Source organism: Gymnoscopelus microlampas (assembly GCF_963454915.1).
Source record: "Gymnoscopelus microlampas genome assembly, chromosome: 1".
In the NCBI taxonomy this organism is placed as follows: domain Eukaryota; kingdom Metazoa; phylum Chordata; class Actinopteri; order Myctophiformes; family Myctophidae; genus Gymnoscopelus; species Gymnoscopelus microlampas.
Window position 1 is genome coordinate 53,404,046 of NC_139962.1, and position 14,052 is coordinate 53,418,097.

Here is a 14,052-nt window from a genome sequence, read left to right on the forward strand (position 1 = left end):
TAGAAGTAAAAGTACTGCAAATTGGAAGTACTCCACAAAAGTAAAAATACCTCAAAATTGTACGTAAGTAGCCCACAGTACTTGAGTAAATTTACTATAGTTACTTTACACCACTGGGGGGAAGGGGGGGGGGTCATAGTTACTGTACTGTAGGACAGAATATACTTTTATATTTAAAAGAACTTAGGGTCGCACACCTGCCGTTTGTTCCAGATTACAGTATGTGGTGCATGAAAACTGAATGCTGTGCAACACCAAGAAACTGAAACCTAATACGTCCCTCTTTTGTTCTGGTGTCAGACTGGTGAACTGGAAGTTGATTCACTCCGGTGAAAAGGAATCAAAGAGCTAGCCTATGATTAAACATGAATGTGTTTATCTTGCCAACTAATAATTAACAATGGACGTTCTTACCCAACCTAACTTTTCTGATGACGCAATATTACATCCTAGATAGCTCAATTTAGCTAGTTCCAAAAATGCAGAGAGAGAGCGAGAGCGCGAGAGCGAGAGAGCGAGAGAGAGAGAGCGAGCGCACCTCTGGTTAAATAATATTAATTAATGGAGGCAGCAGGGTAGGGCAATGGGACTAATTAACCATTTTACTGACACCACTGGGAAAATAAATGGCTAAATCTAACCAAGTGACTGCATTCCATAGCCCTGCCTCTGTTTTGTCTGTTATAAAAACGTATTACACGGTTTGGTTGAATGCTCGATTCTAATTAGTAAAACCTGGCTCAGTGAATCCCTCATAAAGTTTATCAGTGGTCCTCAAAGTGGGGTCGGCAGCCTAAAGCAGCCTGCTTTACAGTATTCTGTGTTACATTTGTCGTTACATTTTATTTTTATTTTTATTTGTACCATTTATTTCAATCTGATATGGAGCACCCACAGTGTAGGCTACTGGAATTCTTCCTCAGAATTAATCTCATCCGTTTTCAATGTCTAGTCTGCTTTAAATCAAGACCTTTCTGTCTGCCAACTCTCTCACCACTCTTTTGGGAAATCCCACCCGGGCAATCATTTCATTTACTGGGCAGTTGAATGTAGGGCTGCAACTATCCATTGTCTTCTATCACTTACTTATTTGAGTAATCGATACATTGAGGCATATTTTTCTATCAATGATTAAAAAATAATATTTTATTAGATTTTTTATAATCAAATGGATTAGTCTGATTAACCACATCTATATTTGATATGTTTTAAAATTGATTATTGTATTCTTCTTTTTCCTTTATTTATTTATTCCTTTTATTCAAATCAATTATGGTTTATAATAGATTAAATGTATAAATTGGACTGTTACACCCCTAGTTCCTTGTTAACAGTATTTTATGGAAGTGTTGTTCAAATGGTGTTTTCTCATCTTTGTGAATAAGTAGGGCTATGAGTATTTGATCAACAAATGATTTGTCATTGTCTCATGAACCATGGGCATGGCTGCATGCTCTGAAACGTTCTGAAAGAGGTTTTTATTTACAATATGAAGACACTGAAAGAGATATTTAGTATTTACTCATTTATTTCCAAAGGGTAACCTCATATTTGTTTAAAATAATTTTAATTTCATTATAGTAATACGTATTTGTAGTTGTGACTGAAAGGCACAGACATCATGACATCGTGATAATAAACAGCATAGGCCTATGACAAAAAAAATAAAAATATATATATATATATATATAGTTTATGAATATACTTTAGTGCGGTTGGTGCAATGATTTAGCTATTGCCAGATTACATTTCCAGATTACCAAATATTACCAAATGTAACTTTAATTTAAAAACAGTAGAATCGTAACTCTACCATCAGGCTACTTAAGAGAAATACAACTTAATGTGATTGTGTATGTACGGTGGACTATTAAATAGTCCACTTTATCAAAATGTTTTTTTACATCCAGAAAAAAACACCTGACTTTCTGTTGAACAACAAAGTCATTGATTGGTCTACCGAAATGGCAGACGACTAAAAATAAAGCTATATATACATATATATATATTCTGATTTACAAATCGACTACCCATAAGCTTTTGTCTAAAACAGGGGTCTTCAAAATGTTCAGGCCAAGGACCCCTTAGCTGAGAGAGATGAAGCAGGCACCCCCCCCCCACTACATATTGTATTGTATAAAATAGTGTTTCAGATTTTTTCTTTTACTTGGTCTGCTCTTTTTTCCCTCTACACCTACACCTCTTTGCCAAAAATAGCTGGTCTACAAGCTCACAACGCCTGTAGATCTGCTATCTGCTCAGAATAGGTACTGTATGCTAGGGTTCAAGTGGTTAATGTAATACAAAAAAAATCATATCACACAAAGATTTGAAGGCCCCCCTGTAGTAACTCTGAGGACCCCCCTATGGGTCCCGGGCCCTCTGTTGAAGACCCCTGGACTAAAATGATTGCAAAACATTCAGATGTAACGGCCAGTGTCAAAGACAGCTAGACAGGTACAGTATTATAGTAAATGGTAAATGGACTGCATTTGTATATAGCGCCTTTCTCCAAAGCGCTTACAATGTATTTCACATTCAGCCATTCACACACACATTCACACGCCGACGGCATGAGGAAAAGCATGCAAGGCACAAACCTGCTCATGGGGAGCAGTTAGTGGTTCGGTGACTTGCTCAAGGACACTTTGACCCGTATAGCTATATAGGAGGAGCTGTGGATGATCGAACCGGGAACCTTCAGATTCCAAAACTTCCACTCTATACCTCCTCCTGAGCCACTTCCGCCCTAGTATAAATTGAAAATGTCTCCATCTGTCTTTGCTCTGTTCTGCTTGGTTTCTCTCTAAATCCATTAAAACCGGGAAAGCATCTGTGTACCCACTTTAACCATTATTAACACTTTGGCTATTAAAAAATAGCAGATATACAAGCTCATACGCGCAGAGTACCGCGCTATGAGCTTGTACTGTAGATCTGCTATTTTTTTATTTATTGTGAAAATGTGTGCAAATCTTTAAATATACAAAGAACATTTTTAGACTCAAATCTTTGCTTCTGGGAGGAGTCCCTGGAACAAATGTATGTCACTAGAACTTTATAAAATTAATCTTCAAATTGTTGTATAGAATTGCAGATGAATTGAGTATGCCAGTTTGTCTATTTCCCCAAAACAGGGTCCTAAGAGTCTAAAAGCATGACCGTAGCGATGACCTAAGTAGCTTGAACTGACCATACAGACAACATCACCCCAGTGCTCAACTAGAAAAAGTGCTCCTCGGAGCACAGGTCTCCGCCAGGTCAGGTAGGTTAGTGTGGGCCTGAAAAAAAATGCTTTTTGAAAAAAATAAATGTTCGGAATTCGCCAATCAGGCTGGAATGTGAAAAATCTGAGGGATCGGATCTCACACACAATATATATATATATATATATATATATATATATATATATATATATATATATATATATATATACACTTCAGTTTCACACTGAAACCTCAACAAGCATTTAAATCTGACATCTAAGGTATAAGTGAGATCTAAACAGATCAAAGATATATCACAATATCTTTACTGTAGTCAAAGAAGCATCATACTACAAAAAGGCTGTTGTTCTTCCCCCTCTGGTTGTTGGAGACATTACATCAAGTAGTATTCATGCCTTTAAGAAGAGGCTGAACAAACACCTCCTCAGTATGTGACTGTAGTAATCCCATGAAGCTCAAGGACATTAAATCATCAAACATTCAGTTTATATATACCCCTGACTGAGCAGCTGCAGATCAGTGATAGGTTCTTTGAATGTTTTTTCATAAAGCCTGTATCTGCAAAAGCTTAATAAAAACATATATAAAAAATATCACTGTTTTGCCGATTGTTTCTCCAATCAAATCCGAGACAACAATGCACAAAACAGGCAGTGGTTCTCAAACTTTCAAGGACCCCCATGAGAGCGTACACGCAAATGGAACCAAACGGACGTGTGATAAGGGTCCATATGGTTCCATTTGTTACAGACTGGTAATGGGTCCATTTGGAACTCCCTCAAGTTATCCCGGAGGGTTCCTGTACCCCAGTTTGAGAACCACTGACATACTGTATGCATTCAGTATGTACTTTTGCAGTTATTATATTATGCAATATGCATGCACCATCTAACTGTCTAGCCGTCTAGCTGGTCCTGGCCTTGTCTCCGAATCTGGCTCCTGTCGGTGACCACCGTCTCCAGGCGGGTCAGCCAGGCTGAAGGATGAAGCGGGCAGGGCCTCTTCAAAGCGGGAACGCCCTCCTCTGGCTCCTCTCTGTTCTCGTCTTCCTCTCGCTTCAGCGGCCTTGAGGAGCGTCTCCTGGTGCTGGCCTTGATCATGTTGTTGATCTCATGCAGGCGCTGCATGGGATGGAGGTGGGAGCAAGCATGGTTATTATTATAGTTTCAGATTTTTGCCTTCCTGTTTTCAATTCCAGTTAGTTTTAATTCTTTCTTCTTTTTTATTTGGTGAAAAGGTTTAGCTTTAGTTACGTTTTTTTTATTAGTTTTAGTTTTTTAATTGTAATATGGGATAGTCGGGTGGGATTTGAAAATCTCAATAAAATAGCGGCAATAGCAGATCTACAAGCGACGTGTTGTGAGCCTTTAGATGGGCTATTTTCTTTTTAATATTGGATACTGACAAAGACTGAAACTAAATTTCTCTATGATTTTTAGTTTTAGTTACTTTCAGTTAACTAAAATGTTTTTCAAATCTAGTTTTCGTTATTTCGTAGTTTTTTATTATTTTGAGTTCAGGAAATATTAATATAGTGTTTATACTACCAGCTACTACATACACTTACGATTGTTCCAGCACTACTTGGGAGTTTTTCAAAAATAAAATAATGGCAGTTACATTATATTACATACAGTATGTCTACAGTAACTGTACTGTAGCTACTGTATACAGTACATTTCCTCTGACTTTGGTGAAAATGCCTTTAAATTAGCTGCCCCTCAAACCCTGAATGCCCTACTTGCTGTAGTAGCAACTGAACTGACTCTGTTACCTCTTGGGAATTTGAATTCTCAGATTTAAACCATAGCTGAGTTTAACCGTTTTATTGCACTCTTATTAAGTATATAGGTATTTATTTATTTTGTGGCAGCAGAGAGAATTAATGTCTTTATTGGTAACCTTTCCATGATTTAGAAACAAACTGTATTCATTATATCACACATTATATTCACACATTTTACGGTTCGCTTTTCTCTTTATTACAATAAATATGTACGTAATTTAGATGTAATTTTGTCTCATGAATCACTGTCGTTATGAACAGCATACACTTACTTTTAATTCCTCAAGTAATCTGGGTCTTTAAGCATATTGTGTGTAAAGTAGAATTGATGTGTCCTGTCTCTCACCCATTATTATGACCTTTCCTCTACTTATTTTTAACAGCAAACGTCTATATTTATACGTGTAGTACATGTCTGTGCTGTAAGATCACTATGACCTAGCACATAGCACTTTGTCATACTGTTTTCTTTTCTAATTACCGGTCGGGCTGGGTACCGGTCTGTGATGACAGTTTGGTGCCTCTCTAGAGAATATGAACACGGAACTTACGTTGAGATACAGGATGCTCAGAAATAGACACCAACCATCTACACTCTAATTCAACTTTTTAACTTGAGGTCACTCCTTTGGGGAGGATGTTGATGGTTTGTCTATTTCTGACAACAATGTAGAAATAATGATGGTTTCGAAGCTTGCTTTCCCTATGCAGAACTGGTCTTGTACCATTTTTAAGCATCATACATTGGGGGAACTGGTCCCATTAGGGAAGTGTCTAATATCTAATTCTGGACCTTGTGATGTCAGTTATATACATTTCTGTGATGTGAAAAACACTTAATAGATCTTAGAAATCTTGTCTTAGTCAGATGATCCAATAGCTTTTCTGTGTCATGTCAACTCTACCTTATAATAAATTGTTACCTATATCTATATTAAGAATTTGTCTCGATTAGAAATAACTCCATGCAATGTGGATTGTAGCTGTGCAGGGCGACATCCCGCTCTGTGTCGTGCCTATGCCTTTAAGGCCAGTTGACACCAACGCAACTTTTTTTCTTCCCTTTGTCATGCCTGATTTGCCTGGTGTGAAATTAGGCCAATTTGCACCTGGCACCATTTCACACTTGGCAACCCCCCCCCCCCCCTCCCCTTGCTTGGACAATCAAATCAAATCAAACTTTATTTGTATAGCACATTTACATCGTACAATCCACTAATGTTCCACTTAAGTGCCAATGGCAGGCTCTCTGAAACTTTGGACTGTCACATCTGCAGTGGTGTAAAGTAACTAAGTAGAGTACTGTACTTAAGTACAATTTTGAGGTATTTTTTACTTTACTGATGTATTTCCAATTTCAGTGTGCTAGTTACTTTGTACATTTTTGATTATTGTTACAAAACATACATTAACCACTTCAGCCCGCCCTATATATATTTCGGCCATTTTAAAATAGCCGATCTACAAGCTCACAATGCGTAGCGATGCGATGCATTGTGAGCTTGTAGATCGGCTATTTTCCAAAGATTTTTGTATTATTTATTTATTTGATAACTTGTGAAATCTGGCATTCTGCATAATGAGTACTTTCTACTTTTGGTACTTTAAGTACATTTTGATACCAATACTTTTGTACTTTTGCTCAAGTATTTTTTTTATTCCAGACTTTTACTTGTAACAGAGTATTTCTACCTTGCAGTATTGATACTTTTACTTAAGTAAAACATTTTCCATTTTCTTTTTTTGGCACATCTGTACTGTGTGGCACTGACCGTAGAAGGGCTGCTGCAGAAGTAGTAGTTGAGTGCAACTCGTGGGTAAGTAGAGGTAGAGGGGCCGGACGGAGCGGAGGGGCCGGACGGAGCGGAGGGGCCGGACGGAGCGGAGCGGCCGGATGGAGCAGAGGGCTGGACGTCAGTGTTTAAAGGTGTTACGTAGAGGGAGTGTCTTCTGGAAGGACGGCGTCTCGGAGGAGCTCCTTTCTGCTGTCTGGGGAATGGAGTCAGGGGAGGAGTGCCTTCCTGCGCACAGAGGAGCACATGCAATATTACCAACAGTGGTGGAAAAAAGTACTCAAATGTTTTACTTTAACACATGATGGGGTGCCAAAACCGAAGGGTATTCGGTTTTGCAAATAGTTACGCGGAGTGCCAAAACCGAAGGGTATTCGGTTTTGCTGTCTTTTTGTTTTTTTTGTTTTTTTCCACAGGGGAGGGGCTGGAGTACCCATTGTGATCCTGAGAAGGATAGGCCAAATAGATCACCGGAAACAAAAACATGGCTCCCCATCCGCTTCCTGTCTATTTCCTTCTTTAAAACGCCTATTTCTCCAAATCTGTTTACGGTGGGGAAAACCGGTCATGGGCGATGCGCGATCCCCCCCCCCCCCCCCCCCCGTTGTAACTTGCGAGTGAAATGTTATCGTTCCAGGATGTAGCCAGGGTCATCGCTCAACATGAATGGATGCTTTTTTTTACGTGGATTTGCTCGTCGTGGAGTCTAGAGCTTTAAACAGCAAAGCGCAGTCAATGGGGAGAATGCTGGCACCCAACGTAAGTTTTTATGAAAAAAAGCTGCCACCCAATGTGTTAAGTGAAAGTATCAAAACCACAATGTAGAAATACTCTGTTACGAGTAAATGTCCAGAATTAAAAATTTACTTGAGTAAAAGTACAAAAGTATTGGTGTCAAAATGTACTTTAATTACCCAAAAGTAAAAGTACAAAAATGTTTGAAAATAGCAGATCTACAAGCTCACAATGTGTCGCATCGCGACGCGTTGTGATCGGCGGACAAAAACATATAATCTTGGGGGGTCCTTAACAAGAAAAAGTTTGAGCACCACTGATAAAGCAACAATAGTTTTCCAGAAAAATTAAGACATTTGTTGAGACATTTGACAGATAGAAATGTTCGCTTTAAAAAACTGTACATTCAAAGATTTACCAAGATTTTTTCAAAAATAGCAGATTTACAAGCTCATAGTGGGGCACAGAGATGCGTTCCCGGATTGAATGTGATAATTTGTATGTATTTGTGCTGTTGGGATGACTATGGTTGCCAGGACATAATGGCCTTTATAAGTTTCACAGAAACCACATGCCCTGAGTGGACTGATACGCTCAACTAGCCACAATTTCTCTGGTCCCTCTCTCTCTGTGTTTTTTATGTCTGTTGACTAATTGTTGTCTAAAGCATTTAGTTTGCCTGTATATCAACTGCGCCCGCAGGGGTGGATTGATAAAGTTTAATTGAATGGAATCCACAGAGACGGTTAAGATGTTGTTCCTCGACTACAACCAATGGCCCAGGTCCAGCAATGTGTGTCCTTTGACAACATCATTTGTAAACCGTTTTACTTATCCCACGGAACATTGACTGAACACACACGCTCGGCTGCTTGCTTCTCGCAGACAATTCAACTAACATACATTGTTGTACTGTACACCAGTGGTTCTCAAAGTGGGGCCCGGGGACCCCCAGGGGTCCTTGGGGAGAGGGGAGGGTTAGTTTCAGGGGGTCCCCAGCGAAAGTAGTTAATATAGCATCACAATCATTTTAACCACAATCCGGCTATTTAAAAATACCAGATCCACAAGCTCACAGCTTGTGCGCCGTCTATTTTTGAAAAATAACAATAAAACATTATTAAAAATATTGAAAATGTTTGAAAAGGGTTGAATAATTTTGGCAGAAAACCTTCAGATGTATTATTATTTTTAAGACAGAAAGCTTACCCCAGCTGTGGCTTGAGAAGTTGTGGAAAAGCGAACGGCGAATGGTTCCATTTGTGATATGTAGACATTGTTGTAGAAATAGATGAGGTTTCCTCTCTCCTCCTGGTCAGCTGTGGAATGCCTGGATGGTGTGTCGGGAGTGGGAAAGCTCTCTCTGCTGTCTGTGTTATTTGCAGTCACAAAGAAAAGGGAATTGCTTCTGAACTTGAAGTTATAGTAAGATTTATAATGTGCTTCGCAATAAATATAAAAAAGAAAAAATGCTGAGAACAACATTTTAAAAGTAAAACATACAGTAGTGAATACATTCCATAAACTCTTGTCCTGAGATGCTGATAGCATAGTGGACCGTGGAATACAGTATGTGGTTATTTGTGACAATTTTGTCAAACTGTAATGTCCAATTCAGGCATTTACTGTAGCACTGTACTGATGCTCTTATCCAGAATGGCTTACCAAATTGCAATGCAGAAAGTGCCATGAAGATAATAATAATAATATCTCAAATGTATATATACTGTAGAGCTTTACATGGGGTAAAAGTACTTTACAATACTTACTGCTGTTGGGCCCAGCAGGATAATTCTCTGCAACTCTTCTTGAAATCAACACATTTCTGCAAACCTATGGAAAGGCGGACACATTGTGAGTGTGTGAATTGGCTATTTTCGCAAACGTTTTTAATTGGGAAATTCCGTTTTTTGTTGTTGTACAATAACATGCCCAAAATAGTGATGCCAGGTCGAAAGTGGTTAATCATATCAAATCAGCATGGACACGGTAGCAGAATCAATATCTGAACGATATCTTAGGCTGGTTTAGCTGGATATGATTAGCCATCTGATTAGCCTTTTGACATGTGAAAGTCTGCATCTTAGAACTTGAATAAAGCAATGTTTGTCAAGTAGCGGGTCAGAAGCCAAAAGGTGGTCACAAGATATTCTGAGTGACAAATAACCACTCTAATACAGGAATAATGCTAGATTTGGTAAATTGGCTGCTGACTTCTTACAGGACTAAGTTATCGTCTCTGTCGGGTGGAAACCTCATATGTCCAAAACTGTTAGTTTTCAGGATTAAAAAATAGCAAATGTATCAGTATCAATCACTTTTGATGCTTTTGTGTGACACTGTAGTATGATCAAGTAGCCCTGGCATTAATTTACGAAAAACACAAAAAGTATATAGAGATAAAAAAAGAATATGGTGATAAGAGTTTTCTTTCTTTTTTTTCTTATCCCACGATTTTATAACCCAATTGCCTAAGCTCTAATCCTGGGCGGAGTGGGCGCTACTCTCCCTCTGCCAGCCCGGGCAACAGCGCTACCAACTGCGCCACCGTGCGCCCTCGATAAGATGTTTCTGTCCCGACAGCAACGACATGGTGGATGAGATTAGGACAGGTCTACTTACGCTGTTGCTGCCATGGGGCTGGGTTTTGTAGCATCTCATTATGCGCTTGAAGGGAATGTCTGTCCTGGTAATCTGTGACAATAATACACATAAACAAGAGTTGACATATCATTATCGACAATTGATTTGCATTAAATGCCACCTCACACCTTTTTCCTCTCACCGTATTACCTCATTAACCACTTGAACCCTTTACTTGGTCGACCGGAGCCCCTCGGGGCTCTATAATATAGCTCACAACAACGCATCGCATTGCAATGCGCAATGCGTTGTTGTGAGCTTGTAGATCTGCTATTTGACATCCCCAGAATGCGGATGCTGTGGTTTAACTCATTCAGTGCCCAGCTTATTTATGGAAGTTTGGCTCTGAGTGCCACAGCCAAAATTCATTCAAAAAGAGTGCTTAGGAGCCGAGATACAGCCTTTTTCAGTAAGAAGTTAAACAAAGAGTGAATGGAGCAGAATATTTTCAAATCATGATATCTTGGGTTCTGAACATTTTTTTCCTTTTTCTTAATTATTATTATTATTTTATTTTTTTCATGACGTCTTTTAGACGTCATGTGGCGCTCAGGGCGTCAGGCCACGTGACGTCCTAGACGTCATGTGGCACAGAATGAGTTAAGTGGTTAAACAGGAGCACCCATTAAGATGGTTTTAAAATAATAAATAAAAACATGTAGTGTGAAGCGCACCCTGCACATGACGTAGACGGCACACATCAGCAGCTGGTCCAGGTGCCTGTCCAGCATGAGCTGGGTGCAGTGGACCAGCGAGTGTTCCAAACACGTCCAGATCTTCAGACGCAGCTCGTCCCCGATGGCCAGCCTGGAGCACAGGTCCCTCAGACGCTTGCTCATCAAGCTGTACACCTGAGCAGTGGTGGAAAAAGTACTCAAATGTTTTACTTAAATAAAAGTATCAATACTGCAATGTAGAAGTACTCTGTTACAAGTAAAAGTCTGGAATAAAAAAATGTACTTGAGTAAAAGTATTGGTATCAAAATATACTTAAAGTACCAAAAGTAAAAGTAATAAAATGTTTGAAAATAGCAGATCTACAAGCTCACAACGTGTTGCAGATCATCTATTTTCAAGTAGCCTAGGTATAAAATAGGGCTAAAGTGGTTAATGTATGTTTTATAATGTAATCATTTATATCTGCAAAGTTACTAGTAACTCAAATAATGCTAGTCGAGTAAAAGTACAATATTTGCCTCTGAGATGTAGTGGAGTAGAAGTAAAAGTATAGACAATTGGAAATACTCCAGTAAAGCAAAAGTACCTCAACATTGTACTTAAGTACAGTACTTGAGTAAATGTACTTTGTTACTTTACACCACTGCACCTGAGAGAGCAGTCAGTCACAACAACGCATCAGTCAAATCCTTTGTAAAATCTCTCAATCTGTCAGCACCACTGCCCTAAACATGTAGTGTTGTTGTTAGAAGGAATAAATCACAGACGCACCCGGGAGGAAGTGGACTAAGAAAGGGGAGGAGCCAAACCGAGTTCCTGTTTTACAAAAAAAAAAGGAGGTGGCGCCCCCAGAGGCAAAAACAAAAAGGGAAAGAATATAATGTTTTACCGAATGGGTTCCCAGATTGCATCCTTTGTGATAAGCTGCAACCACACTTAAAAAGCTGGAATTGTAGGAGTTGAGGCATGTAATTTAGTTTGACTCGGCTCCACAGAAAAATATGGTGAAAATAGCCGATATAGCCAAAATTCTTGCCTCTTTCTTAGGTAATATTTGACAATTTGGCCAATGTTTGACCATTTTTAATAGTATGGTTTGTTGATTACTTGAGACACAGTAATGGCCTTTTTTTTATTTATTTTTTTATTTTGTGCTTTTTATGCCTTTATTTAGAGAGGGATAGTGAAAGTAGGCTAATAGGAAATGGGGAGAGAGATGGCACGCAGCAAAGGTTGTCGGGAGCGGGAGTCAATCCCGCGACACGCTGTCAGGCTGGCACTGCAGCCTAGGGTGCCTGGACCGTCACGCTACGGCCCAGGCCAGTAATGGTCTTCCGACAGTAGAAATGTCTGTACTTGCGCGGGGGACTGGGGTTCAAATCCCAGGTAGTGCATGGAAGTTATGGAGTGCCGCTTTAGGTTAAAGAGTATTTGCAAAAATAATTTGTTTTAGATTAATTTGGTAGTAGGTGGGTGGATGGTACACCACCTAAGAAAAGGTCTGCTACAAAGTCAAAAGAAAAGTCAATAACATTTTCGTATCTGTTATTGGTTGCTGTTAACCCGATTGACATGATCTGAATCGAGTGCCAAAACCTGATTATGCATACAAATAAGATAAATTGTACCCGCTAATACAGTATCTCAACAGAGAATTTTGAAGCTGTTATAGTATGTGCTGGAAAATAGATGTAGATGTTAGATGTTAGATGTAGGTGAGCAAGCTGGCACCTACCTTGCGAAAGAACAGACAGAGCTGGGAGCTTCTTCTCTGTGGCCTGGTGTCTGCATGGATTAAAGTAAAACATTTAATCTCACGACTGAAAAACGTATTAGTTAGTCCAAGTCCATTTCTTTTGTGATTTCGTGAAACAGCGTGAAAGGAGTACATTTTTTGTAGTATAAAATAATGGTTAAAGTGGTTACACACAGATGCTTTCCCGGTTTGAATGGGTTAATCCAGTGAGAAACAATGAGGAATGATAATGTGTAGTGGCTGTGTTTGTACCTCCTGGTAGGTGTCCACTGGCCATGTGTTCAGGACGGGTCTGTCCAAGGTTGTGAACCACATCATTTGGAAGTGTTTGGGGGAGCATCACCTGATGATGGACGAGAATAAAAAACAGCTCTAATTCACACTGAATTAGAAATGAGGTGGTGGATGTAAATACATTGTGTGTGCGTGCGTGCGTGCGTGCGTGCGTGCGTGCGTGTGTGCGTGTGATCTTTTTAAATAAGTGTTGATATTAGCTCTATATTCTGATACTCATTGCCATAGAGTGATTGCTCAGTAACATGGGTCTCCCTGTCTCTCCAGATCTTTAGGAAACAGAAAATGCATTTTCAGATTGGGATGCCAATTTAACTGAATCAGGAGGAGATGGAACTCTTACACAACAACAGATAAACAAATGAAATTGGAAGTGATGACAAAAAATAAATGAGCAGACAAAATGTTGGGGTGCTCTCTCCCGATTGGTTGAAATTGGCAACCCACCTGAACATGTATTTTCTGTTTATTAAAGAGGTGGAGAGACAGGGACAGACCCCTGTTATCGAACAAACACTCTATAGCAATGATTACTATCAGAGTATAGAGCTTCAAAAAACTTTTGATTTTAACCAAAATAAATATCACTTATACTCTATACCTTTAAAAGCTGCAATCCAGAAAGGATTTTAATGAATAAAACATTATTTTAACCAATCCATGTTGGTAGAGTATATGAATAAAATACAACTAGCACATCTGCAGTGCTTGGAGGTGGCTTCCCTGCTCTTCCATCAAGAGGTTGAAAAGTAGCCCTGACTGATGCTCATAAGCCCAATATCTCCTCTGGTCGACAAGGCATTCCTTCTTGGCTCAGCGGTACGTTGTTTGCTCTCTCAGTCCGTCAGGAGAGGACATAAAACTTTTGGATTGAAGCTTTAAAAAGAGATTGAGAGTTTCCTTCATTGAGACAAAGAGTAGGAAAGCTGAGAGATAAACAGCATAAAGGAGACAGGAGGAAGTGTGATGGGGGATTCAGACAGGCCTACAAGGTCATGTGTGACACCCGAGATAAGTGGCTTACACTGCTACACTGACGGCCACATATTTCTTTATCAGTGATAGGTTGCTCTTCTGTGTACGTCTATGTTTGTGCTTGCGTGCGTCAGTGTTGATTTTGACAGCACATTTTTATTTAGT

General features: G+C 39.4%; 1 protein-coding gene across 3 annotated transcripts in view; it reads right to left on the bottom strand.

Moving 5' to 3' along the window:
* Nucleotides 1-1,522: 1,522 nt before the first annotated feature.
* LOC311045869 (retinoblastoma-like protein 2) overlaps nucleotides 1,523-14,052 on the bottom strand; it is a 31,989-nt gene continuing 19,459 nt past the window's right edge. For all 3 annotated transcript variants that reach the window (XM_084057932.1, XM_084057930.1, XM_084057931.1), the window contains 8 exons: nucleotides 12,871-12,961; nucleotides 12,598-12,647; nucleotides 10,859-11,035; nucleotides 10,164-10,235; nucleotides 9,311-9,374; nucleotides 8,751-8,911; nucleotides 6,786-7,034; nucleotides 1,523-4,348 (listed from right to left, as the gene is read on the bottom strand). In XM_084057932.1, coding sequence (XP_083914058.1) covers nucleotides 4,124-4,348; nucleotides 6,786-7,034; nucleotides 8,751-8,911; nucleotides 9,311-9,374; nucleotides 10,164-10,235; nucleotides 10,859-11,035; nucleotides 12,598-12,647; nucleotides 12,871-12,961 — 1,089 coding nt within the window. In that variant the 3' untranslated portion in view covers nucleotides 1,523-4,123. The remainder of the gene's footprint in view (nucleotides 4,349-6,785; nucleotides 7,035-8,750; nucleotides 8,912-9,310; nucleotides 9,375-10,163; nucleotides 10,236-10,858; nucleotides 11,036-12,597; nucleotides 12,648-12,870; nucleotides 12,962-14,052) is intronic.